Source organism: Herpailurus yagouaroundi, unplaced genomic scaffold, assembly GCF_014898765.1.
Source record: "Herpailurus yagouaroundi ecotype Mexico unplaced genomic scaffold, PumYag 162, whole genome shotgun sequence".
In the NCBI taxonomy this organism is placed as follows: domain Eukaryota; kingdom Metazoa; phylum Chordata; class Mammalia; order Carnivora; family Felidae; genus Herpailurus; species Herpailurus yagouaroundi.
The window spans coordinates 74,830,661-74,858,518 of record NW_024412403.1 but is presented as its reverse complement, the minus strand read 5'-3'; the positions used below and the strand labels follow the sequence as shown (position 1 = coordinate 74,858,518).

The window sequence follows — 27,858 nt, the reverse complement described above, 5'->3', positions numbered from 1 at the left end:
GTGTGTGTGTGTGTGTGTGTGTGTGTGTGTGTGTGTGTGTGTGTGTGGACACAGAAAGTAGAACATGGGGACAAAAGAACAATGAAGACACAGGGCTATACTTTTCACCTATGGTCAACAGATTATTGTTGTTGAAGATCATCTTTCTGACTCGGGCCTATTACCCCCAATTGCTAACAGCTGCTTTCCTCTTATAAACATAAAGCAGGCACCTGAGAAGATCATCTTCTATTAAGGGTGTCTGAGTGAGTTAATTTAATTAAAACGGACACTTTTTTACACAATTATAAATGTTTCTCCAATGTTACATAGTTCCTTTATGGTACAAGATGAACTGGTCATCAAAACAACTAGCAGAAACCATCTTTCTGCTGCAAGATTATTTTCCTTCAAGTTACTTGTGCTTTAAAATATTGAACTTACCCATCCAATGGCTTCAAACATTTTCAAATCAAGTGGATCACCAGAAAGCACTCCTTCAATCTTTGTGAGTGAGTGACAGGTAGCCATACAAGCAACAAACTGAGACTTTACCAATACCTCATTGCAAACATTTTCTTCTGGCAAAAGAAAACTAAATAGAAAATACACTGAATTAGATTAATAAATCTAAGACTATAAATATTCTAATCATACTAAGGTTTTATAATTTTAAAAAATGGAAATAAGAATGTTTGCATTTCTGTGCATATTAATTTTCACTACAGCTTTCAGCATTCAAAAACATTTTCTTCCATGTAAATTACACATTAACTAAAATACCATCTTATCTAAGATTCTGAATACCTGTGCCAGACATAACAATATAGAAAATACTAGATACTAAATAATAATTAAAATTTCTGCCTATAGGCATAAGAATACATAAAATCTCTTTTGTAAAAACACAAAATGAATGTGTAACACATCATCATTTAAATTCAAAACCAAGCTCATAAGAATGAAAAGGAAATTTTCAAGTGTCAGAAATGGAAGGAAAGGAAAACCAGAGGAATGTGAACCTGAGTGATGCTGACTGCCTGCGAGAGAAGAAGGGAGGGGAGTCATCCCAGTATGCTAAGGACCCAGGCTTTAATTCCCATATAGGAATGGAAGACAAAGTCCTGGCCTGATGAGAGGATCCCTTTCACCCAAGATAGCCAGTGCTCTTGAAGAGCATCTTTGGAAAAACAATAAACTGAAAATAATTTACCTACATATCCAAACTAAGAATAAGCTGATCTCTTTTTCTCTCACCCAAAGCTCAAGAAAATCATTAATATCTGTAAAATATTTACTGTGCACTAGGCACTGTTCTAATAACTTTAAACATATCTGACTCATGTCCTCTTCACCACAGGAAGAGGTTTTATTATCCTCATTTCATAGAAGAGATACTGAAACAGAGGGTTAGGTAACCTGCCAAGGTTACACAGCACACAAGTGGCAGAGCAAAGATTCAAACGCAGGAGGTCTGGTTTTAGGGCATAAACTCTGAATCACAACACCAGTCAGGATAGGATCTGGGTTTGAATCCATGCTACTGCTGGTCCAGAGATCCTCAAGTTATGAAAGTAATATTAAAGCTCATCTGGCACGACTGATACCACTCTGGCCCAAGCACAGTCTAAAGTCTCCAGAGAGGAGCTCCCACAACACAGCCACAAAGAAATCTCACAGAAAATTCCTGCTAAGCATAAGTCCGTAATTTAAAAATGCACTGGGAAACATTCCCATGACTCAACAGACATAACAAAGACAGAATTAGAATCCCATAAATTTGAGATAATAGAATGGCGATCTGAAAGAATGCAAAAAGGGCACTTTTAAATTAAAGACTTAGAAAAAGAACAAGACACTATGGGGGGAGAGGAGGACAGGCTGACTTGGAAAAAAAACAAGTGCAATTTCCTATGTAACCTATGTCCGGGATTCCCAGATTGAAAAAAAAAAAAGAATGGGGAAATGTAAAAATTAAAAAAAAAAAAAAAAAAAAAAAAAAAAAAAGCTGAAAAATTTCCAGAATTTATGAAAAGCATAAATCTTTGGAATCAAGAAGCAAGTAAGTCCTACACAAATAAAAAGATCATGGTGAAACTGCAGAAATCAAGGATAAAGAAGGATTCTTAAAAAACAAAGAAAAAGGAGTCAGGAGGAAAGGAATAACACCTTCAAAGCGCTAAGAGAACACAAGTGACAGCCTGGAAATCTAGACAGCTACGCCATTCTTCAAAAGTCATAGTGAACTGAGTGTTGTATGGAAACCAATTTGACAATAAATTTCATATTAAAAATAAGTAAATAAAAATAAGTTAAAAAAAAAACACAAAAAAGTCATAGTGAAACAAAAGAATCACTAACAAATGTAGCTACAGAAGATGGTGATTTATTCCAGAAGAATGGGATATGTAAGAAGCAATGGTTAGCAAAGATGTTCATAAACCGAGGCAAATCTTAGCATGCAGATGGCATAAAACTCAGATCCTAATCATAAAATACTATGCAACAAATACATATAAATAAGAGGGGAGGAGAATAATCAAAAAAATATCCTACAGTCCATGGCTTTCTTGGGGGGGGGGGGTTGGCTAGAAACCCAGTAAAGACACCTATGAACTTGAAACTCTATGACTTAATAATTTAAGGACAAGGAGTAAAAGATGAAAATGTATAAATTCTGAGAAAATGTACAAAAATATGAGAGAGAAATTTGAGAAAATGTGTGAACTAGGGCGAGAAATGGTAGAAATAATTTCCAATTTACTTGGAATTATAAATGTGAACACAATGGCACAGAAAGATTAAAAAGTAAAGTGATGAAAAAGATACCCTCGGGTAACAGGTGGGGTGTAACTACAGAAATACAAGATGGAAGGGAATTTAAGGCAGGATGCATTAAATAAGGTCACAATGTGACAAACTATTTACCAAGAAGATGTAACAACTGTGAAATTATATGAACCAGACAATACTCTCTCAAACTCTATAAACTTCAATCCCACAGACTTCTGAGGGGGAAAAATGACATAAATACAACTACTAAGCCATCAAAAGGCAACAAGGAAGTAAAATGACAAGACAGCTGCTGGAATATTTTTGCAATGCATAGTACTGAAAAAGATTACCTCTCAATAAATACAAAGGACTTCAAATAAATGAGTAAGACTAAGAACACAACAGAAACATTGTCAATATATAAAGTGACAATACAAGAAGAATGCTAAATGACCATCCCTCCAAAAATGTGAAAATAAGCTCAGCTTTATAAGTAATGAGGAAACTGCAAAAAGCCACAACGAAAGACCATTTCATATCTGTCCATGGCAAAAACGAGAAGCCTGACAATACCAAGTCTGGCAAGAACTGGAGCAACAGGATCTCATACCCACTGAGGGAGGCAGTGGGAGCACCATCACTTAGAGATCAGTACCTGCTACACCTGTAGCCATGCATGTACTATCTAACCCAGCACCAACATTTTCAAGAAGCTGTTTACTGAATTTCAACTACATGGTCACAAGGAGTGGTGTGTAAGAATTATAATTGCAGCACCATTTGTGAAAGTGGAAGGGGAAAGGGAGAAAAAAGATGAAACTGCCCCTTAGAACAGATATTATGATTTGATCATATCATGGAATACCAAACAACAGTTAAGATTAGTAAGTTAGACCCCATACATACCAACCTGGATAAATCTTGAAAACAATGTTAAGAGGCACCAAAAAAAAAAAAAAAACAAAAACAAAAGCAGCAAAAACACATGTACATTGTATCAGTCATATACATTTGTTTACAAATAGGTCCTGTTTAGAGAGAGAGATATGTCTGTAGACTAAATATATAAACATGCAAAGACAGTTAACAGAACACAACTTCAGAATGATGGTAGGGCTATGGAAAGGGATAGATTTAAGATGTTAGCAATATCTGTAATATTTTAAATCTTTTAAAAGAGATCTGAAGCAAGTATGACAAGATATCAACCGTTTAATCATGGTGGTGGGTACACAGCTGTAATATTACTCAGTATATGTTTGAATATCTCATACATTAAAATATTAGGAAGTAACTAATAAATTATCAACTCTAGCTAATATTTACCGTGTATTTTCCACTCGTTGAATCCCCCACAGATCTAAACCATCTTCAGTAAGAGTTCCAGTCTTAAAAAAATTAATTAATTAATTAATTAAAGTACATATATACAAAGTATAATGCCTCCAAAGAAAAAAAAGAAAAACATGAAAAGCTATGCTACATATACATAATAAAAGTAGTATATAGTTATAAATAAAGAAAACTAGTAAGATCTCTGTATATTGATAAAAAATAACTTTCAGGAAAAACAGTTAAAGTGGGGAAAGGGTACAGAACATTCCTTGTGATATGGTTCCTCTGTGGGGGGGGCGGAGGGCATATATGTAGAAGTATATGTTTATGGACTTGTATTATGAAAAAAACAGAACAATGCAACAATTAATCAAGGATCCCTACAAAGGAAGGAGACATTAGGACACAGGGAACCAAAAAAGGAAGAGGAACACGTTAAATGACACCAGGAGGAAGCAATCAGCCAAATCCAAGATGTACATGACCTGGTTTCTTCAACAGATGATTCAGGGTAAGGGGCAAGAAAAACAATTGTTACAGATTAATTGTAACCAATGCAATCATTATTTGGATTCTGACAGAAAAAGCAAACTGTAAAATTTTGAGATACTTTTGAGAAAGGCAGGGAAAGCTGAATATGAACTGGATATTAGATAATACTAAAGAACTGTTAATTTGTTAAGTGGAATAAGATAATGGTACTGCAGTTAATTTTTTTTTTAACACCTTCTAGAGATAAAACTGAGGTATATTGGGTGAAAGAATGTCTGATGCTGCCATCTTCAAAGTGAGGGGACAGATGAAGTGAAGAATGACAAAATGCTGATTAACTGACAAAGCTGAGTGATGGGTAAATGAGGACTTTTTATACTTGTATCTTTCCTCTACTTTTGTTATCTGCTTAAAAATTTTAATTGTAAGGTTTCCAAAAAAGACAAGCATAAGTGAAATTTTCCAAACAGATAAATATAAAATGTAATCATGGGATAGGACCTTTTTTTTTTTTTTTTAAGTAATTCCATGCCTAATGTGGGGCTCAATTCACGACCCCAAGATCAAGAGTCGCACACCCTGCCCAATGAGCCAGCCAGTTGCCCCAGGATATGACTTTTTTTAAAAACAAAAGTACGTCTCACATTTTTTCCTTTAATAGTGATCATGCACAAAAATCTTATTCCTATCCTATCAGTTACCAACAAGAGCTTGATGGAAGGTTTTTTGGTCAAGATTTAACTCCTAAAACTCTTAGGAAAACTAATTTCAGCAGAGGAAAGGAAAACTCTCTATAGGACAAAGCAAGGAATATTTCATATGTGTACAAAACTGGTCATTTTCACATAAAATTGTGAAATCAGTGACCTTAATAATTTTGAAAGATATTCAATAAAATCATAGAGCAAACTTTAACTAAACATATATACTTAATAGCAATAAAATTCCAGTAAATACATCTGTATGGAGCTTACTCTGTTAAAAACAAGAAAGATCAGATAATCTTTATTACTATTATAAGGCATAATTCTGGATATGAATGATAAGACAATTGCAGATTTGGGCAATCCCGAAGTATTAAAAATTGAAAAAGCAATGAGAATGTACAAAAATGATTCATGTGTCAAATAAGCTGAAAAAGAGGAATATTCGAAGAACATTATACAATGTGTACAAATTTGTTGATAGAGAATACAGAAAACCTTAATCTAAATATTTAAAAGCTACCAAAGTAACCTTTGAGAATGATTATAAAACTGAACCAACCTTGTCAAAGCAAACAAGATTCAGCTGTCCACAGATGTTTATCCTTTGAGGACTGATACAGAAAATACCAATTTTTTTCAGTCTTCTTTGGGCATACACAATACCAGCTGTCATTGCAGCTGGAAGTGCAGGTGGCACAGTAATGGTAATGATATCCAGAGACTCGATAATTATGACCCCAATTTCTACCTACAATAAACACAAAAATAAATGTCAGACTCCCCAATATCAAATATTTACTAATCTAATGTGTGTATTTCTTTAGTGAAGAATCTATAAACCATTTTCAATTTTATATATAAGTGTGTATGTATGTATTTACATCCAAAAAGTATTTACAATTCTTTTCCCTTTTGAGTCTGCAAAATAGAAAGCTCAATGAATTGTCAATGGACTATGGAATGTAAGCTACTTTTTTTTATTAAATTTTTTTTAATTTTTTACATTTATTTATTTTTGAGAGACAGAGCACAAATGGGGGAGGGGCAGAGAGAAGGAGACAGAAGATCCAAAGCAGGATCTGGGCTCTGAGCTGTCAGCACAGAGCCCGACGTGGGGCTCGAACTCACAAACCACAAGATCATGACCTGAGCTGAAGTCAGATGCCTAACCAACCGAGCCACCCAGGCGCCCAGAACGTAAGCTACTTTTAAAGGAAATCTTCATTTTAAGAGCTCTACACGCTTCATACACCACACACTTCAACACTTCAAAATCCAACCAGTATCTATCAAATACTGACTTGCTACAAGCACTGTACTGTGCCCATCTCCAAAAGGGATGGAAAAGAGAAGTTTGACAAGGGCTCACAAATAACTTGATTGCTATATATATCCCAAAAGTTACAAAAAAAGAAAATAAAGGTTTTGGTAAGTTTGTGGTCACCCTCCCTTTTTTAAGTCACAAGAGAGCAAGAAAAAGATCGCCTAAACCAGAGCTATCCCAAAGAACTTTCTATGATGAAAATGTTCTACATCTGTACTCTCTAAAGTAACAGCTACTAGTGTCATATAATTAAATTAAATTAAAAGTTAAGTTCTTCATCTCATTTCAAATCCTTAGCAGCCATTAAGAATTGTGATCATTAAGAATCAAACCCTATTAAGAGTCCCATTTACATACCTTGTTTAAAATGCTATTGATAATAGTGTAGATAAACCCAATGCCAGCCACTGCCACAAGACACAGTAGAAACAAGTAGGCATCTCTGTAGAGTTTAAAATCAGTTGGTTTGGGATATAATATAGAACGAACAAGCTGTCCTTTGGAAGTACTAAATCCTTTAAAAAAAAATTTAAAGAAGAAAATGTATTTTTATGAGAAAATGAGAATTATTTCCCAAAATCTCTTTTTAAACATTCAGTAGGAATCAAATATGCTAAACCATGCAAGAAGAGATGAAATGTTTTCTACCTGTTCTAACTACTACAGCTTTGACAAGTTCTCCAGTGTAGAAACGAGTTTGAATTACAGTAGTCCCACAAAACAAAGTGTGTCGTTTATGTATTTCTGGACTATAGAATTCATCTCCCATTCCTTTTATGTCCACTGAAGGATTTGGCAAATTAGTCTTTGTTACTGGAACACTCTCTCCTTTAAAAAATAAATAAATAAATAAATAAATAAATAATAACTTAATGCATAGAAATTACCATCAAACACACAAATCTTGAATTGTTAAATGTTATCATACTACTGTTTCAATAGTTATTAAGAGTTCTCATATGCGTGGCATGTCGGGCTGGCTCAGTCAGTAGAACATGCAACTCTTGATCTCGTGGTTGTGAGTTCAAGCCCCATGTAGGGGTCTAAGAATTACTTAAAAAAAACAAAATTAAAAAAGAGTTACCTTATGTGGATAACAAAGCTTATTCAATTAGCTTTCTATCTACCAATTTCCTTGTTGAAAAATATCAAGTCCTGTCTCCCACAATAATTCCTCAAAGTCAGTTGTGAGTCATAATAATTTGGAAACGATTTTGTAACATTTCAGATAAGAAGACCAGGTAGCTGCCACAGCCCAGCATCTGCTCTCTTATCCTTAAAAAATGAATTGGAAAGCACTCTGCAACCTAAAGCACAAAGATGTGAAGACCTACTTCTAACCTCCACCCCCCCCCCTCCCTGACCCCGCCCCCACCAGCTTAAGGAAAATATAAAATCTTCATTCCCACTTATTACACATCAAATAGGGAAGTAAATATGCTGCCATTCTCTGTAGGCAAAGGACTTATTTCCTCTTCCCTTCCTGTAAAATATTTCCCCATGTCAAAAGTATGCCAAAAGATGTAGTGAATACCAGCATAATAATTTAGTCTCACAACTGAGTGTAATGAAGAATTCAGTCTCCTCCAAATAAAAAAAAAAAAAATCTTCATTATCCATCACATTCATGACATGAGTAAAGAAAACAAACAATATTTTACAGTTACAGATACAATAAGACAGTTAAACAGCTTAATCGGTAACTACTTAATCCTAATATCATTATAAACTGATCTGATTTTTACTCATTTAGTTTACCTGTTAACATGCTTTCATTTACAATGCAGGTACCATTAATTAGAACTGCATCACAAGGCATCACTGTCCCATTCAATGGAATGACCATAACATCTCCTGGCACAAGGTCTGTAGAAAAGATCTCTTCTATTTCTGGATTTAAAGAAAGAAGAAGAAAGAAAAGTCTGAATAGAATATTCTTTAACTTGAGGGGTACCTGGGTGGCTCAGTCAGTAAAGCATCTGACTTCAGCTCAGGTCATGATCTCAGTTTGTGAGATCAACCCTCACACATGGAGCTCTGTACTGACAGTGTGGAGCCTGCTTGGATCCTCTGTGCCCCTCTCTCTCTGCCCCTCCACCGCTCGTGTGCGCGCGAGCTCTCTCTCCTCAAAAATAAACATTCAAAAAAATGCAAAAAACAAAAAGGAATATCATTGAACTTGAAATTCAAATACAGTAAATAAAAGATCTGTCTGAAGGTCACCTGACCTCAGTAAGTTAAAAATATAATGGAGTTAAATAGGCCAATCTCAATAAAAGAAAATAAGACAAATAAGATTATTATTCCTTAGGCTAACAAAGCATGGTGTTTAAGTGTGTCAGGTAGTTTGACCCCTGATAGGATGCCAGCTGCACACATGTGATGCCAAGTCCCTTCTGACTAAACTAGACTTCAACACTCATAACAACAGCCCTCTTAAAGAACAGATAGTGAGTCAACACATGATATCCCCTGCGACAGGTAAATAAGCTCAAATTTCTATTAATTATCCTTTGGAAATAGTAGAAAGCATTGAAATTTTTAAATGTATTTTCTTTTATTTTTATTATTTTTTTAATATTTATTTTTGAGAGACAGACAAAGCATAAGCAAAGGAGGGGCAGAGAGGGAGAGGGATCTGAATCTTTCAGAATCTGAAGCAGGCTCCAGGCTCTGAGTTGTCAGCACAGAGCCCAATGCGGGGCTCGAACTCACAAACCTCAAGATCATGACCTGAGCTGAAGTCAATGTTTAACCGACTGAGCCACCCAGGCAACCCAAGTATATTTTCTATTTTAACAGCATTTTTTACACTATTCTTCTTCTCACTGCCACTATTTATTACTCAACATTTCAATGCCTTCTCAATATTCCTGAAGTAGTCCTAACATTTTAGACAGATTTTAAACAAATTTACAAAATAAACATTGTAATACGTTATCTAGTTCATTATTTCCTTAGAAATCTGTACACTATTCAAGTTAGCTAAACGCTTTTTTACAAGATCTTCCCAAGTAAAAGGAGGTTTTTCTAGAAGACTGCCTTACATTTAGACTCCCTTTCATTCTTTCCCTCCCTCTGGTTTAACACTAGGCTCAGGAGAGAGTTATGCTAGTTTGTAAACAAAGACAGGTGAAGAGAAACTACTGTTTGTGATGTTGGTCTGTAGGAAGAAAACTCTTTTCCTTTCTAAAGAAAAATGGAGAGTACTTTACTAAGCCATGAGGAAACAACTTTGTAATAATACTAAGCACATACTAGGCATAATAAACCTGACTCTTTCAAAGCTTTTATGCCACTTGAAATTCTACTCCTCTCAGGTATACCAGAAAACAAACTAGCAATGATCTCTTAAGAGTTTACAAAGGGGATAAGGAAGATCCAAGTTGAATGCAATGTCCTAACATCCCAGTGTCTTCAGCAGCAGCAGAGCAGAAAGAGGATGAACACCAATAGAGAAGACAGATACTCCCGACTAAAGCAACAAGTGACCAGGAAGCACAGGGAAGAAAGCACCTGCCAGGCCAAACTGTGTTTATGCTTGGATGTAGTTAGTATACTGAGCCAAGAGAATGGAAACTGATTTGATACTCTCAATCAATCAGAATGAATATTGCCTCCAAGGCCTGTGCTGCTAGGCTGCCACCTCTCCTTTATCTCCTTTACACCTCTTCACACCAGACAAACTAACATGTCCAAACCATTATCCTTCCTTACAATCCTGCTTCTCCTCCAGTGTTCCTTATTTAAGTGGCACTGATGTCCACCCCCTCAAGCTTGACACCACTCTATCGCCTTGTATCCAATGAATCATCAGATCTGTTTCAATGCCCACATTTAAGTATCTTTCAGTCCCATCTCATTTCTATCCATCTCCACAACCCTCACCTTGATCCATTTCATGTCTTCGAGATCACTCCCTTCTGAACCCGTCTGAACACAGCAGCCAAAATGATTTTTTCAAAAATGCAAACATCAGATCACCCCCCTGCTTTTAAGCCCTTCGATGGCTTTCCATTGCCTTTTGGAATGAGGCCAAATTCCTTAACATGCCTTAGATCCATCATCTAGTTGCCATCATCTAGTTGCTGCACTGGTCACACTGAATTTCCTTCAGTTATTACAATGACCAAGCTCCCTCTCATTTCCAGAACGTTGGGCACTTAGAACCCTCTTCTCTCCCTCTCTCACTCCCATCATACCACCTTCTCACCTACGTCTTATCTAATTCAACCACTTAAAAATGCTTTTCCCAAGAAGCCATCCCTGACACCTACAGTAAATGAGCTCTAATATCTAAATTCCCTGACCTCTCCTTATCATAGCATTTATCACACTTTATTGTTACTATTTATCATCTGCCTTTCCAACTAGACTGAAGTTAAATGATGGCAAGGACTATATCCATCTTGGTAACCCCTGCATCTCCAGGGCCTATCACAGTACCTGTTACATTAATAGAGAAAGAAAAATACAATTTTACGTGAATGAATTTGATACAAACTCAGAGATGAGTACAAATCCAAACACTTCTTTTTATTTATAATACATTGTCTCACTCAGTCATTAGTGCTTAATGGGTATCTTTTATTGATTTATGTGTCCAAGTGTTACCTAAAGTACTTACCTCCATTCGCTCTGCAAACTGAAACTCTCACAGTACTGTGAGCTGCCACCATGTCATGCAACATAACATATTGCTAAAATAGAGGGTAAGATGTGAAAATTAGCTAATATAAACCCACTCTTCAAGGTATTTAAAAGCAAAGGTGTTATAAAATAAGTTAATATGGTAAATGTATGTTACTCTGCCATTAAAAATGTCAAGACTAAAAGGTTCAAAGATTATTCAATTAGCTGTAGACAAAATAAGAAGATTTTAATGAGACAGTCCTGAGTATCGACCCTCTAGTATTTCAGTCTGTGATAAGCACATATAGATCCCTATGGCCTCTAAACAGTCAGGTGGTAGTCTAACTCTAAAAAGCATCTGCCTTCCTCTACCACAAAAAGAGAGGGAAAGGAGTACATATAACTAAAAGAATAACTATATCGAGTTTTACTTTGTACCAAGTACTACTCTACACGTTACATGTTACTACAAAATACAAACACAGTTGTAAAAGCCATAATAAACTGGACTTACCTTTCTAATGGAATATAGAGAGCTTACAATTGACACTATAGACATAATCACAATGGCTAGAGCATAATAATAGTATTCATCAGTGCTCCACAGTATAACACTGAACAGCTGGAAAATGTAAAATGGGTTGAGAACCTAAAAAATAAGATTTTTAAGTCAAATTGGATGAGGTATTTATAACCATACAGATGTTCCACCTTTGCATTTAAGAAATAACCAACAAGGGACGCCTGGATGGCTCAGTTGATTAAGTGTCTGACTTCAGCTCAGGTCATGACCTCACAGTTCCATAGCCTCACAGCTCAGGAGTTTGAGCCCCACATCAGGCTCACTGCTCTCAGCACAAAGCCCACTTTGGATCCTTAGTCTCCCTTTCTCTCTCTCTGCCCCTCCCCCACTAGCACTCTGTCTCAAAAATAAAGAAACATTTAAAAAAAAAAAGAAAGAACCAACAAGATACTTAGAGGATAAGCTCTGTAATACCCCAGGGCAACATATACAACCCAAAGTTAGCATAGTACTTTTTTTACCATTAAACTACTGGAGTTTGCCTCAATAAGCTTAATTTAAGTTATTTGCATCCATCTAGACCCATACCAAACCCAAATATAGATTCAGCCAGAAACAGACAAAAATGTGTCTTTAGCTATTCTTCATTCTGCTTCAACAATAAAGTACATTTACTTCCAATAATTACTAGGCAACTAAAGGATATAAAATTTTTAATTAAAAGGAACAAGTGTTTCTTATTATGAACTCCAAATACCAATTTTCTTGTAAGTCAAAGGTTCACTGGAGACTAAAGGGAAGACAAATAGGAAACAGTAACTTATACTATTTTGTATTCTCTAAGGAAATAATTAAGGATTAAAACCTGAATGAAAAGGGGTGCCTGGGTGGCTCAGTCAGTTAAGCGTCCGACTCGGATTCAGCTCAGGTCATAATCTCACTGTTTTCATGAATTCAAGACCTGCATCGGGCTCTGCACTGACGGTGCAGAGCCTGCTTGGGATTCTCCCTCTCTCTCTGTCTCTCTGTCTCTGTCTCTCCCTCTCCCTGTCTCTGCCCTTTTCCTGCTCACACTGTCTCTCTCTCAAAGTAGATAAATAAACCTTAAATAAGTAAGTAAATAAATAAATAAAACCTGAATGAAAAAAAGAGATAAAGTAGTCCTGGCAATAGCCTTCATTTAGTCAAATATCATAGTATTTTATCAATTTCATTAATAACTTCCCCCAAATGTCTTAAAATTGATGCTTGTGAACTTTTCAAAGCACTTTCACATATATAGTCCCATTTTACTTCAAAATTACATGAGATAATTTGAAAGGACTTACTCCAATTTTATAGATAAAGGAGAAGAAAGATTTTCTAATGAGCAAAGCTAGTTACTGACAAAACCATATTATAAACCAGGCTTTCTAACTCCTCCAATCACTACACTCTATGTTTGTTTTTTTTTTTTAATTTTTTAACATTTATTTATTTTTGAGACAGAGAGACATAGCACGAGTCGGGGAGGGGCAGAGAGAGAGGGAGACACAGAATCCAAAGCAGGCTCCAGGCTCCGGGCTGCCAGCACAGAGCCTGATGTGGTGCTTAAACCCACAGACTGTGAGATCATGACCCGAGCCGAAGTCGGAAGCTCAACCAACTGAGCCACCCAGGGGCCCCATTCTGCTATGTTCTAAAGCAAAATACAGTCGCTCTCAGGAACTGAGGGAAAACAATCTGTATATCTATTAAAAGTATTCACCCAACCCTGATCTTTAGCCAAAAATCAAAAGAAGACTAAAGAGCCTAACTCTGCCAGGCAAAATCCCATGCTCCCTTCCTTTACATGTATAACCTTTATTCACCTCTCTTCAATGGCACTTACAACTGGGCAGTCACTACAATAACTACTGACACACTTCCCTCCTGGGATAAAGTACAAGCTCCTCATGGTCAATCAACAGGTCACGTTTTGTATTCCAAAGTTAGTGTACAATGTCTAGTTCCCAAAAATGCACCACAAAATAATCATGTGAAGAATAAACATGATAAATCATCTAAAAATTGGAGAAAAGAGAAAAGACAGGTGTATATAACTATAAAACAGGTCAAGATTTAGATGTGCAACTCACTGAGACTGAAAAAAATTTACAGACAAAAAAAGCAAAGCAAGTAATAAAACGGTAATTCATGCCCCCAAATTATTTCTCTAACAAAGTTACTACCTTTACCTCCCAAGTTAAAAGAAAGAGAGCTAGTGAGAGAGAAATTAAGAAACAGAAAACCAAGAATATCTTATTACTTAAATCATGGCTCTTTTCAAATTGACAACTCTACTGATCACAAATGTTATCTTACCTCCTTAATTAGAAGCTTAAAAACAGAAGGCACTTTCACAGTAATTTCATTTACTCCATAAAGCAATTTTCTACAACAGGAAAACATAATAATAGTGTCACATTATACAATAATAGTATAATTTAGGGATAGCATTTCATTAGATAAAGCTCAAACCACAGATTGCTCTTAAATCTGGAACTTCAACATTCATGTTTCCACATACTTGTCTTCCACAATTCAGTTCTCTACCTACAGTATTTAAATCGAAGTAGTCACTACTGGATAACTACACTGTTGTTTCATTCTGTCTCAGATCTTTTTGTGTGACAAGTATCTTTCCCACTAGTTTATAATAACCATGTCGGCAAATGTTTTTTCATCCTTGAACACAATACACCTCAACAATTTTGAATTGCAATTCATTTTTGCAAGAAACTAAATAAACAAATTTGAGGGGTCCTATACTATTTTTCTAATGAGAATACTGTACTAACAGTGTTTATTTCAAAACACTGTACATCTGACTTTTTAAAAAATGCTTTTAAAAAGTTGCTTAAATCCTTCCACTTAAACTCCTGTTAGTCCTTTCTATGTGATAGAGTAATTCTTGCCTTTAACGAAGTATGGGTCTAAATGAATCAATTTTTCAATATTCTACTGAAAAAAACATGCTACAGAAGTATAAGAAAACTGCTAATTTAATTTGAAAATAGCATTTATCTTTAAATTTGCAATACACTGGTATAATCTTATACTTCAACAAAGAATAACATGATAAAAAAGGTTATGCATCCCAATTTACAAATATTCATTGTGGTAAATTTTGAGCTCATGCTTACAATTCCCAATACATTTCAGAAAATCTAAGCTGCTATCAATTGTAAGACATACCCATCATTTTATGTGCTATCAAGATAAAAATGTTGACAACATTTGTCAAGTAAAGGATGACACTCCACCCACTGCATGACACATCCCCCACTTTAGAAATGTTAAAATGTTGAAAATATGTATCTTAGAATGGGTAAAATATGGTATATTTTCAGGGATACCAACTTCAAAATTCCAGTTTCAACATTTTCATAATTCTTAAACTGAGAGACAGTCTTACTCAATTAAATACCAGTAAGTTGTCAACTACTAGGTCTATAATGTTTAAATACCTATTAATATGTACAACTATATGGTAAGAGGGTGGACTATACATACTACTTTATTTAGGAATTTTGATAACAGATCTAACTTTAGTTGGATAAAAATTACCTGTAGGCATGCATCCCCTTTGTCAGTCCTGCACTATGCTTTTCATAAATTGACGTACAAGAAACACCTTCATCCAGTCCCCTAAATAAATCCAAAGTTTTTACTTTAAACAAAGTTTAAAATATCCAAATGTCTTAATGCCCTATTCTTCTATATTCCTGATTTTAAAGTGACTTCCTTACAAATAGAAACCTAACAAAAACTGAAATAATGAATGAGAATTTTAAATCTCAAATTCATAAGATAACCAATAATGAAAGTTCTAAGTCTCAAAAGTGCCAAATTCTAAATTAGCCAATGTATCTATCACATGATAAAATGGCTCTAAATACTCAAGTTTGTATGACAATATTATTAACCTTTAAGGCTGTACCAAAGCTGTAAGAGCTATTAATTAAACTAATAAAATTATAGGCAAAGTATGACTAACTTGAGAATCCCAAACTAATTTTTTTTACTTTTTAATAATTAAATTCTAATTATTAAATTATTAAATTATATAGATATAATTTTCCCTCTTCAATTTTTTAAGCTTCATGCTAACAATCCTATTCACTGATTTTTTTTTCTACAAAAGCATCAATCCAAATCTCCCTGTTCTAATACAAACCTGGGAAAGAAGTACAGAATTTATGAGTCACAGTCAATGTCCAAAATCTGTAACAATTCTAACTGGATTCAACCAACAGACCTAATTTTCCCCCCAAATGTCTTAATTATGCTTATGTTGACTGAGATACTAGTCAAAGAACTCCAAAGAGAACCCTACACATCATTTTTATCTCCAATCCTTTTCCATTTTTTTCAGATAGAAAAAAATTAAGCTCCCTAATTAACTGCTATCATTGGGATGCTTAAATTCTAGAAGCTTCTACAGCTGGCAAATGCCACCAGGCAAATAGGTTTGACACTTTTTTCCACTGAAGTTGATGACTTCTCCAAAAGCAGCAGGGATCAGCTCCAAGTCTTTTTAAAAAAAAACAAAACAAAATGGCAGCTCACTGGCAGTGTTCTATAAGGCAATAGTTCTTAACTAGAAATGGTCTTCTGAACTAGGCATGTGGAAATGCCCAAGTCTATTCCAGATTATTCCAATTCTTTAGTGTCTGAGGAAAAAAATCCAGGCATGAATATTTTAAATGTTCATAAGGCAATTCTCTTTGTATTGCTAATATTAAGAATTCCTTTAGCACTCTCAAGTAATGATACTTAATGAGTGTTTATAATAATCACTTTAACAATAGCAATAAAAATAGAATCCTAATTAATTCAGTACTTAACATAACTTCAAGCTTCCACAAAAAATAAATTTTAAGGGATTCCTCCAATTTGTCCTATTCAAGGCTTAACACATTGGACAATGTCTCAATCTTTACCCACACAGTAAAGTTAAATTTCTGTTTGGGAAATGACAATTCAGATATTCTGACGGACTATAAAGTGTACTCTAAAATTTACTTTGAGATGAACCCACAAAAAGAAAAGAACTCAGACTCAGAGTGGATTTGGAGAATCATATTGTTTCAAACTTTTATGTAAATTTTGCCAAGGTACAAGTTGCAAGTAGGATTTATCCTAAAATGGTTAACAAGTATTCAAATAACACCAGGGAGTTAATAAGTGAATAAAAGTTATGCAATAAATACCTCTTCAATTTTTGTAACCCTACAATGAATTCTTTTCCATCTAGAACATTTTCAAGATACTCGTAAAAGAATCCAAACAAAAGAAAAATACTTACTTTAAGAAATCAAAATTGTGAAGGGTATCATTCCAGAAGTATTTTACACTGTGGTGGGTAAAATAACGAACCTGTAGAACACACATAAATGTTACACCAAAAAGCACTATCATCACTTGTTAACCATTAAGTTTACTAAATCTATTATGTATTAAAATTAAAGTGATCACATGCAAATGCAATCTGCTTCTAGTATTACCTAAACTGTGCATATGCACATATTATGTGCATATATATTCATCCCAAACAAAAATAACTGCAAGCACAAAATTATAGGCTGCGATCGAATAAAATGTAGTAATTCTGGTTTTTAAAGAACCTATAACACTAAGATCACCATACCTGCTGTGGTTGAGTTTGTGAATATTTGCTCATCTCATGCCTATTCTCTGTAGCCAAATTTTCAGTAAAATGAACAGCATGGCCATTTGCAACTTTATTAGTCATAGATTTTGGACTCAAAAATGGGTAAGTTTCCAGAGAAAGAAAGCGGATTTTTGCACAAAACCACATTCTGAATTCATCCTTTTAAGACAGAAAGGGATAAAGATAAAAAGTCAATTCCATGTATTACATAACACCTATACCTATAATGCCTATATAGTTTTGTTTTTTTTTTTAAACGTTTATTTATTTTTGAGACAGAGAGAGACAGAGCATGAACAGGGGAGGGGCAGAGAGAGAGGGAGACACAGAATTGGAAACAGGCTCCAGGCTCTGAGCTGTCAGCACAAAGCCCGACGCGGGGCTCGAACTCACGGACCGTGAGATCATGACCTGAGCCGAAGTCGGACGCTTAACCGACCAAGCCACCCAGGCGCCCCATAGTTTTCAATATATTTTTAAATTCCCATTCTTTACGTATTTACTCTTCTCTAATTAAGAAAGCATCACTTCCTACTAAATATTAAACCAGCTCATGAAGATGTATAAACTCCAACATGAAGTGCTTTCCATTGCTCACCATTTTACGATATATTTCACTAATACAATATCCCCTGAAAGATCTTGAGTGATTTTTTAATGAACTCATCAACATACTGAGACTAGAAATTAAAGCCTCTGATGAAATGTTTCCAATCAAACAAAACAAAAACAAAAACAAACAAACAAAACCCTAGATGCAGCAACATCACATAGTAGAAAGGCAGCTGGCCTAGTGAATAACAGATCTGACATAGCCCTTAAACTGGCCGATGACCCTGACAGATAAGCATCTAATCTTAATCTCTCAGTGCATCAAGAACTACAAAAGAAAGGAGTACAAAAGGAAGAGGTTGGCATAATCATCTTTAAGATTCCTTCACATTCTAATCACTGTGGTAAAACTCATTTCTAACACAAATGCTTTTAGGATTAGTATTCCTGATTATACCCTAGCAGTGATGTTCTCCTCATACATTGTTTTGAAGGAAGTACACACAAAAGCGTTTATTTCACTCCTGAAATGATCAGCTACAAGTGAATACGTTGACTTACAGTAGTCCTCAGCAGCACCACTTCACAGTCTTTAATGGCAGCTCTAATACAGGTCGCCTTCACCCGCCATTCAGGCATCCAGTAGAGGAGGAGGAGGAGAAAGCCACCAGTGCAAACCACTCCTAGGGAAACTATGGCAAGCTTCCAGCGACACAAATTATAGCCATATATCTCCTGCAAGGATACAGTGATCACACAATTAAATATCACATGGTGTATGAGAAAAATGCCAAAGTTCTTTGTTTTCCAAATGTATATTCACTATTTTGTCACATAAAAGGTAGGGTTTTTTTTTTTTTTTAATGCCTTATCTATTTTTTTTTTTTAATTTTTTTTTCCAACGTTTATTTATTTTTTTTTGGGACAGAGAGAGACAGAGCATGAACGGGCGAGGGGCAGAGAGAGAGGGAGACACAGAATCCGAAACAGGCTCCAGGCTCTGAGCCATCAGCCCAGAGCCCGACGCGGGGCTCGAACTCACGGAGCGCGAGATCGTGACCTGGCTGAAGTCGGACGCTTAACCGACTGCGCCACCCAGGCGCCCCAATGCCTTATCTATTTTTGAGAGAGAAAGCTTGATGGGGGGACGGGGCGGGGGGGGGCTGTGGCGCAGAGAATCCAAAGCAGGCTCTGCGCTGACAGCAGCAAGCCTGAAGCGGGGCTCGAACTCATGAACCATGAGATCATGACCTGAGCCAAAGTTGGACGCTCAATTGACTGAGCCACCCAGGCACCCTAAAAGGTAGGGTTTCTTTAAATAAACTTTTAATTTTGTAATAATTTTAGATTTGCAGAAGAGTTACAAAAACATTAAAAGTTCCTGTATACCCTCCATCTAGTTTCCCATTAACTTGATACATTTGTCAAAATCAAGAGATTGACACTGACCCATTACAATTAACTAAAACTAGTCTCTAATTAGAATTTCACTAGTTTTTCCACTGTCTTATTTCTGTTCCAGGATATAAGCCATAATACCACACTGCATTTAGATACAGTAGGTTTTAACTTTATGTTTCTCCCAAATAATTAGCTAATTGTCTCAATACTGCTGTGACTGATCAATCTGACCTCCTGACCCAAATTATTTAAATTGTTCTAGTTTACTCCCCTCACCACCATAATTAACAAAGGCTGCCAAATTTAGCAAATGAAAATGCAGAGGGCCTAGTTAAATTTAAATTTCAATAAAAAATTGATGAATTTTTTTGTTTGCCCTACGCAATATTTGGGACACGCTCATATGAAAAATTTATTCCTTGGTTTATCTGAAATTCACATTTAATAGTGTCTTATTTTACCTGATAACCTAATCCCATCCCCCCCGCCCCCCACAAAGAGTTGAAAAGTGCTTTTTATTATTAAGCTGATTTTAAACCTTTTTTTTTTTTTTTTTAAGTAGGCTCCATGCCCAATGTGGGGCTTGAACTCAGGACCCTAAGATCAAGAGTCATATGCTATACTAACTAAGCCAGCCAGGCACCCTAAGAGTGCCTTTTTTATAAATCAAAATTAGAAATCTTATATTTGGGATTATATATAAGTATTAGCTAATGTAGCTTCTTAAATTACTAAATAAAAAAAGTATACTTCTCTAGTATTAACAATCCACAAGTGAAACAGGCATTATACTAAAACCAACAAATAGAGATGTTACATAATCCCAAGTCAAAAGCACATTCAGGATGAGGAAAGCAGGTTGATTTAGCACTGTTTTTTTTTCTTCTCTCTAACGTACTTTTCTACTTCCCTGGAATAATAAATTACAGAGATAAACTCTTCACACTTTACAAGTAAATTATAAAAATTGGTTACCATTTCATCTTCTTGACCTTGGTTGATAGTCTTCCTTTCTTCTTTGTCCATATCTACGGTGGTTTGAGAGGTCTTGTGCTTCAGAACAATTGAAGATAACTGAAGGAAAGGAAAACCAAATGTTGGGGATTCTGCTGTATCTTAAGCAGACTATATAACTTCATACTGTAAGATTTTTTGTCATGACACGTGTATCAAAGTTTAGCTGATATTTAAGTACTCACTAAAGTACTAGCTGGTTTTAATGACATTTTCAATAGTGTGCTGGTCCTCGTGATACATATTATCACTAAACCTGGCATATTTCATCAATTAACTTATACTAGCAACAGCCATGGCACAAAACAATTAAGTTCTAGAAGAAATCACTACAGAATCTTTCCATTCCCCAGACTCACAGCACTAATCTAGTTTAACCATCTTCAGCTAAAAGTACTTCACACCAACTCAATTTATTGCTTCAAGTATAGTGAAGACGTAAAGCATCAGCAGTGAAACCAACCCCAACACCTCCCCAAGATTATTAATCATCCAACAAATATTTATTAAGCACCTATTAAATGAATGGTAATCCCTGGCCAAGAGTCAATTCCTCAGGCAGCTGTACTCCTATTGGAGATCACTCCCTCATTCTGAGTCCAAGTCCACTAGGCAATATTCTGATGATATGACTACTTATGATGCCTGTCTAGGAGAAAATTCATTGAGCTCACTGACAAATTTTTTCCCTGCATGGAGAAAGGATATTAATTTCAAATATCAGACAGTCAGCCACACATTAAAGAGATTTGCAAAATGTAAAACAATGCCAGTTTTCTTGTGATCTTTGTTTCTGGAAAATAAATATTTTTCAGAAAAATGTTACTTAATATGAAATAAGCTTATTACTGTCATGTTTCCTTAAGTTATTATTAAAGATATCAGTTTTAATTAACATGGTATCAGCAGACATAACTCACATAAACAGAAGCTCTTCAGAGTTATTAATTTTCAAGACTGTAAAAATATCTGAGACCAAATAGCCACTGCTTTAGACTAGGCTGAACCCTGGACAGCACAGTGGGAATATTACCTCTATTCCAGATGTCATTTCTCTACTCATCTATTCAATGTGTAAACACAGGCCTGACACATGACAAGCACTCAAAAAATACTTGAATATGATGTAAGGAAGATTTGTGCTAAGATAGCAACAGCTATTTGATGTTTACATGGTATGGATTAAACAGGAGAATTTTAAACAAATCCCATATGTAAAAATAAGAGTAATGAAATCTCTTGATTTATGTCATCAACAAAATGACCAATAAAAAATACTGATGCCTCCTGCACGAGCACTCAGAGTTTCTGTACTTTCTGCTAGCCCAGGAGATGGGGTCAGGGCTAACTAGAGTGGGATTTCTACAGAAATATAACACAGAACTTTCGGTTATAATATCCCATTATATACACTATATATAATATATACATAATATATACATAATATACTATATATTATGTATAAATTATGTTACATATATTAATGTTATATGTAACATATATACGTGATAATATGTAATATACACCAAAAAGACTCTGCCATCTTGGAAATGAAGTCTTAGAGGTATCTGGCCCAACATCTCCAAAACAAGCCACATTATCATACAAAGCCCTGTGGGCAATTTAGTAACAATTTCTTCTCAGTCTAGGGTAGTGTTACAGCTTTGAAGCATACTACTGGAGTCATTCCACCATGGTAAGACTGATTCATCAATATGACTTGAGGTGGCAGTTATTCTTGAGGGCCATAACCTACTGCTAATAGACTACTGGGAGAATGAGCAAGCCCAACCTCTTTCCCTGCAGAAAAGATCAACTATTGTTACTGAATGCGTAAGGCATAGTCCAATACTGCAGGGAACCCAGGGGGAGCCCACAGCCTCCCTGAGTTGGGGAGGCATCAAAGGCATCCCCTGAGGGTGAGGCAGGTTTGCAGGGCAGATTATCAGTAAAGAGATCTGTACAGAGAACGAACAATGTAAATCTGTAAGACAGTCCTCCTCAAGTCTTAAGCTGAGTACCGATCAGTGTAGGTGTGAGGAAACTACTGGAGGCCAGGGGAAGCACCATCCAAAACGATTAAGAGTAAAAAATCATCAGAGTTCACACAGGGCTGAGAAGAGTGCCTGTTCCTACCAACCACAGTGGAAAACCTCATTACTCACAAGGAATCAGGAAGAGTATTCAGAGGGGTGTTGCTTCAGCAGTGGGATCAAATTAGCCCTAAACTAAAAGCTACTCTGATCTTACCTAACAAAACTCTTAAGACCTAAAGGAATAAAGTGTTTCCAAATAATTTAACAGCTTCACAAAGTTCAAGGGATTTATAAGAATACAAAATATCTAATCCCAATAAGTTACAATATTCGACATCCAGGTAAAACTTAACAGGTATGCAAAGAAAAAAATATAAACCATAATAAGAAAAATCAATCAGTAGAAAAAGACCAAGAACTGACACAAATAATAGAACTGGAAGACAAGAACAATAAGATGGCTGGTGTAACTCTAGTCCATTGTGTTCAAAAAGCAAAATGAAAGATTGAACACATTAAGTAGAGACATGAAAGACATAAAAAAGAACCAAGCTGACTAGTAGAAAGTAAAGTATCGGAGATGAAAAATTTACTAGATGGGATTAACAGATTAAATGCTGCAAAAGAAAAATCAATGAACCTGAAGACAAAGTAACAGAAATATCCAAAATGAAAAATGGACACAAAAGAGAGAAAAAAGCACAAAACAACATCAGTAAGTTATGAGACAACTTCAAGCCCTAATACACATGTAAGGTAGGAGAGGCCAAAAATATGTAATGATATAAGGGCAAAAATTTTTCCAAATTAGATGAAAAATTATAAGCCTACAGATCCAAAAGTCCAACTAATACAAAGCAAATAAACACTGAATAATTACAACAAGGCATGTCACTATCAAACTGCTCAAAAGCAGTGATTAAAAAAAATATATATTAAAAGGAGCCAGAGGAAAAAGATCTGTTACATACAAAGAAAAATAGATAAGAATGACACAGATTTCTTACTAAAAATAATACAGGTGAGAACAACTAAATAACATCTTGAAGTACTGAGAAAAAGAAACCATTCAGAGAATTCTATACCCAGCAAAAATATCTTCCAAAATCAAAGGTGAAATAAGACTTTTTGACACAAAACCTGAAAAAAAAAAAGTTAAAGGAAGTCCTCAGGTAGAAAAGTGGAAATGGAAACGTGGATCTCCACGAAGGAATGAAAAGCATCAGACATGAGTTTAATCACTTGAAAGTAAACTGTAATAAGTTAGAGATGTATACTCTAAACTCTAAAGTAACCATTAAAATAAAAGAGTCATAGGGTGCCTAGGTGGCTCAGTCAGTTGAGTGACTAACTTCGGCTCAGATCATGATCTCACAGTTCATGGGTTTCAGCCCTGAAATGGGCTCTGTGCTGACAGCTCAGAGCCTGAAGCCTGCTTTGGATTCTGTGTCTCCCTCTCTCTCTGCCCTTTCCCTGCTCATGCTCTGTGTCTGTCTCTCAAAAATAAATAAACGTTAAAAAAATGTTTTTAATAAAAATGGGGTGCCTGGGTGGCTCAATCAATTAAGCATCTGACTTAGGCTCAGGTCATGATTTCATGGCTCATGAGTTCAAGCCTCATATCAGGCTCTGCACTGACAACTCAAGCTTGGAGCCTGCTTCGGATTCTGTGCCTCCCTCGCTCTCTGCCCCTCCCCCACTCATACTCTGTCTCTCTCTCCCTCAAGAATAAATAAACGTAAAAAAAAAATTTTAATAAATGAGTCACAAGTAAAAAACATCAAGAGGTTATTAAGTGGAACCATAAAAAATACTCAACTGATGTAAGAGACAAAGAAAAGGAGGAAAATGGAAACAAGAGGAAAGACAAATAGAAAACAAACAGCAAGATGGTTGATTTAAACCTAACTATACTGGGGCGGGTGGGTGGCTCAGTCAGTTAAGTATCCAACTCTTGATTTTGGCTTAAGTCATGATCTTACACAGTTGTGAGATGGAGCCCTACATGGGGCTCTATGCTGGGTGTAGAGCCTACTTGAGATTCTCTCTCTCCCTCTGCCCCTCCCCTGCTTGTGTGTACGTACTCTCTCTCTCTAAAAGTTAAAAAAAAGGGGGGGTGTGCCTGGGTGGCTGAGTCAGGTAAGCATCCGACTTCAGCTTAGGTCATGGGTTTGAACCCCACACTGAGCTCTGTGCTGACAGCTCAGAGCCTGGAGCCTGCTTGGGATTCTGTTTCTCCTTCTCTCTCTGTTCATCTCTCTCTCTCTCTCTCTCTCTCTCAAAAATAAAGGTTAAAAAAATTTTAATAAATAAATTTTAAAAATTGGGGTCCCTGGGTGGCTCAGTTGGTTGAGCACCTGACTACTGATTTTGGCTCAGGTCATAATCCCAGGGTTACGGGACTGAGCCTCCCATTAGGCTCCACGATGAGCATGGAGCCTGCCTAAGATTCTCTCTCCCTCCCTCTGTCCCTCTCCCAACTCATACATGTTCTCTCTCTAAAATAAAAAAATTAAAAAATTTAAACAATGGCAGGGTACCTGGATGGCTTAGTTGGTTAAGTGTCCAACTCTTGATTTTGGCTCAGGTTATGATCTCACAGTTGATGAGACTGAGCCCCAAGTCGGGCTCTGCGCTAACAGCATGGAGCCTGCTTGAGATTCTCTGTTCCTCTCTTTCTGCCTCTCCCCCATTCATTCTCTCCCTCTCTCTCTCACTCAAAATAAACATTAAAAAAATGATAAACCTAACAATATCAATAGTCACATTAAATATAAATGGTCTAAACAACAATTAAAAGATGGAGATTACGGTTTTATGTTTTAAAAGCAAGGCCATAAGCAAGTATATGTTGCCTAAAAGAAATGCAACCTAAATATAAAGGCATAGTAGACTAAAAGTTAAACTATACCCTGCAAGCACTATTCAAATTAAAGCTGGAATAACTGTATTAATATCAAAGTAGATCTCAAAGCAAGGAATATTACCAAGGATAAAGTCATTTTGTAATGACAAAGGGGTCAACTGATTAACATAAAACAGTAATCCTAAACATGTATACATTTAACAGATCCTCAAAATACACAAAGGACTTAGAAGATCCGAATAACACTATCAATCAAATTGGTCCCAACTGATATTTACAGAACACTCTACTCCACTGCAAAGTATACATTCTTTGAACATGTGCACAGAACATTTACCAAGAAAGACCATATTCCAAGACATAAATTCAAGTCATACAAAATAAATTCTTTAAAAAAATTATACTAAATTAGAAACCAAAAGAGAAAGTAGAGAAAAAAAATCCATGAGGCAGAAATCAATAGGGAAAATATGAAATATCCTGAAAATGAAGATATATCAAAATTTGTGGGATGCAGCTAAAAGAGTATTTAGAAATTATTTATAGCACTAAATTTCAAATTCTGAAAAGAAAGCCCTAAAATCATGACCTCAGTGTCTACCTTTAGAAAGCAGACAAAGTACAGGGCGCCTGGGTGGCTCAGTTGGTTGGTTAAGCATCTGACTCAGGTCATGATCTCACAGTTTATGAGTTTGAGCCCCGTGTCAAGCTCTGTGCTGAGAGCTCTCTCTCTCTCTCTCTCTCTCTCTCTCTCTCCCCTTCTCTGTCTCTCGAATATAAATAAACATTAAAAAAGAAGAAGAAGAAAGTAGAAAAAGAACAGCAAATTACACCCACAGTAAGCACTGAAGGGAAATTAATAAAACTGATAGTAGAAATCAATGAAATTGATCATTTTTCTAGTTGGACTCAAAGGGGGAAGGAGGAAGACACAAATTACCAATTTTAAGAATAAGGAGCCATCACTATAGATTCTGCAAATATCAGAAAGATAGTCAAGGAACTTAATGAACAACTTTACACCAATATATCAACTTTTCTGCAGGTTTGAACTTACTTCCAAATTTAAAAAAAGTAAAAATTAAAAAACCTATACTTACTCATCAGGGGATCGCATGAGTTAGTAATTGCTACAGCTGAGTTAAAAGCTGCATAACAGGTACATGAGAGTTCATTATCCTAATCTTCCTACTTTTTTAGTGTGTAGAAAATGTAATAGAAAGTGTTTTTAAATAAATAAAAGGCACTCATCTGAAGCTTTTAGAAAGAAAAAAAATTTCAGAAGATATTCATTCCTGGAACCAAAGGCCATAAACCTTGAGAACTCTATTTCTATAAATCTCAAATCCACTGACCCGACCAATCAAGTACCAGGCATTATCCATAGTCTCTTACTGCTAAGTTTTGACTCTCACTCTTCTGCATTTTTGGTCTTTTATCCATTGCCTAGAAATACAGATGTACTTCCCCACTTTTTGAAATCCTAATTTTTCAATGTAGAATGTGTTAGCAGATGAATAAGCATGGTTTTATAATTTTAGAAAAAGAATTATCATTAATATTCAATGTTTTCACTAACTTCACGTACTAACAACTACTTAAAATCTTTTCCCCAAATGGATCTTGACAGACTTCACCTCAGTCTAACTCAGCTACATCATCTCATCTTCATATGTTGCCTGTAACAATCTAGTTTTCATAATCATCTAAAAATACAATTTTTGGGGCGCCTGGGTGGCGCAGTCGGTTAAGCGTCCGACTTCAGCCAGGTCACGATCTCGCGGTCCGTGAGTTCGAGCCCCGCGTCAGGCTCTGGGCTGATGGCTCGGAGCCTGGAGCCTGTTTCCAATTCTGTGTCTCCCTCTCTCTCTGCCCCTCCCCTGTTCATGCTCTGTCTCTCTCTGTCCCCCCAAAAATAAATAAACGTTGAAAAAAAAATTTTTTTTAAATAAATAAATAAAAATACAATTCTTAACCATTGTATCTCATTATTCTTTTTTATAACTGTTATTGTTCTAAAATTTAGCTTACTTTTTAAGGCAAAATTCTTAAGTCTTACCAATTTTACTGAAGTTGATATTAAAAATAATTTAATTTAAATAAAAAGTTAACCATCAATTATTATTCTCTTTAAACATACTATACCCACATAGGAAATTATCAAGACTCCACCAAGACTTTCATATAAACTTTTAATAAAATCCAGTGAGAAAATTGCAGCAGCTTACATTTAAAACATATACATATTTATAAATGTATATTTCCATTTTAAAAACAGGGACATAATACAAAGCCTCTAACATTTCTTTGACTCCATGAAAATAAAAATCTATAAATATACTTTAAATTATATTGCTTACAAGGATGAAAATATATATTAAATACTATTCTACCATATATCTAATTAGAACATTTGAAGCATTAATACCAAACTTCTAAAATCCATTTAACTTACAGAATGTAACTTTGGTAGTTTGCAAGAGTGCATACATGGTTTTTAATCAGGTCAATTTTTAGATTACAGAAA

At 35.6% G+C, this 27,858-nt stretch overlaps 1 protein-coding gene across 5 annotated transcripts in view; it reads right to left on the bottom strand.

Annotated features, from left to right (window-relative positions):
• ATP13A3 (ATPase 13A3) overlaps window positions 1-27,858 on the bottom strand; it is an 89,160-nt gene that overhangs the window by 42,962 nt on the left and 18,340 nt on the right. For 4 of the 5 annotated variants that reach the window (XM_040484942.1, XM_040484941.1, XM_040484944.1 and 1 more), the window contains 14 exons: window positions 20,391-20,489; window positions 18,576-18,749; window positions 17,439-17,621; window positions 17,097-17,167; window positions 15,356-15,436; window positions 14,111-14,180; window positions 11,759-11,893; window positions 11,240-11,312; window positions 8,371-8,502; window positions 7,261-7,440; window positions 6,970-7,127; window positions 5,848-6,036; window positions 4,081-4,142; window positions 424-574 (listed from right to left, as the gene is read on the bottom strand). In XM_040484942.1, coding sequence (XP_040340876.1) covers window positions 424-574; window positions 4,081-4,142; window positions 5,848-6,036; window positions 6,970-7,127; window positions 7,261-7,440; window positions 8,371-8,502; window positions 11,240-11,312; window positions 11,759-11,893; window positions 14,111-14,180; window positions 15,356-15,436; window positions 17,097-17,167; window positions 17,439-17,621; window positions 18,576-18,749; window positions 20,391-20,441 — 1,710 coding nt within the window. In that variant the 5' untranslated portion in view covers window positions 20,442-20,489. The remainder of the gene's footprint in view (window positions 1-423; window positions 575-4,080; window positions 4,143-5,847; window positions 6,037-6,969; window positions 7,128-7,260; window positions 7,441-8,370; window positions 8,503-11,239; window positions 11,313-11,758; window positions 11,894-14,110; window positions 14,181-15,355; window positions 15,437-17,096; window positions 17,168-17,438; window positions 17,622-18,575; window positions 18,750-20,390; window positions 20,490-27,858) is intronic. The other variant, XM_040484943.1, reaches the window with a different exon arrangement.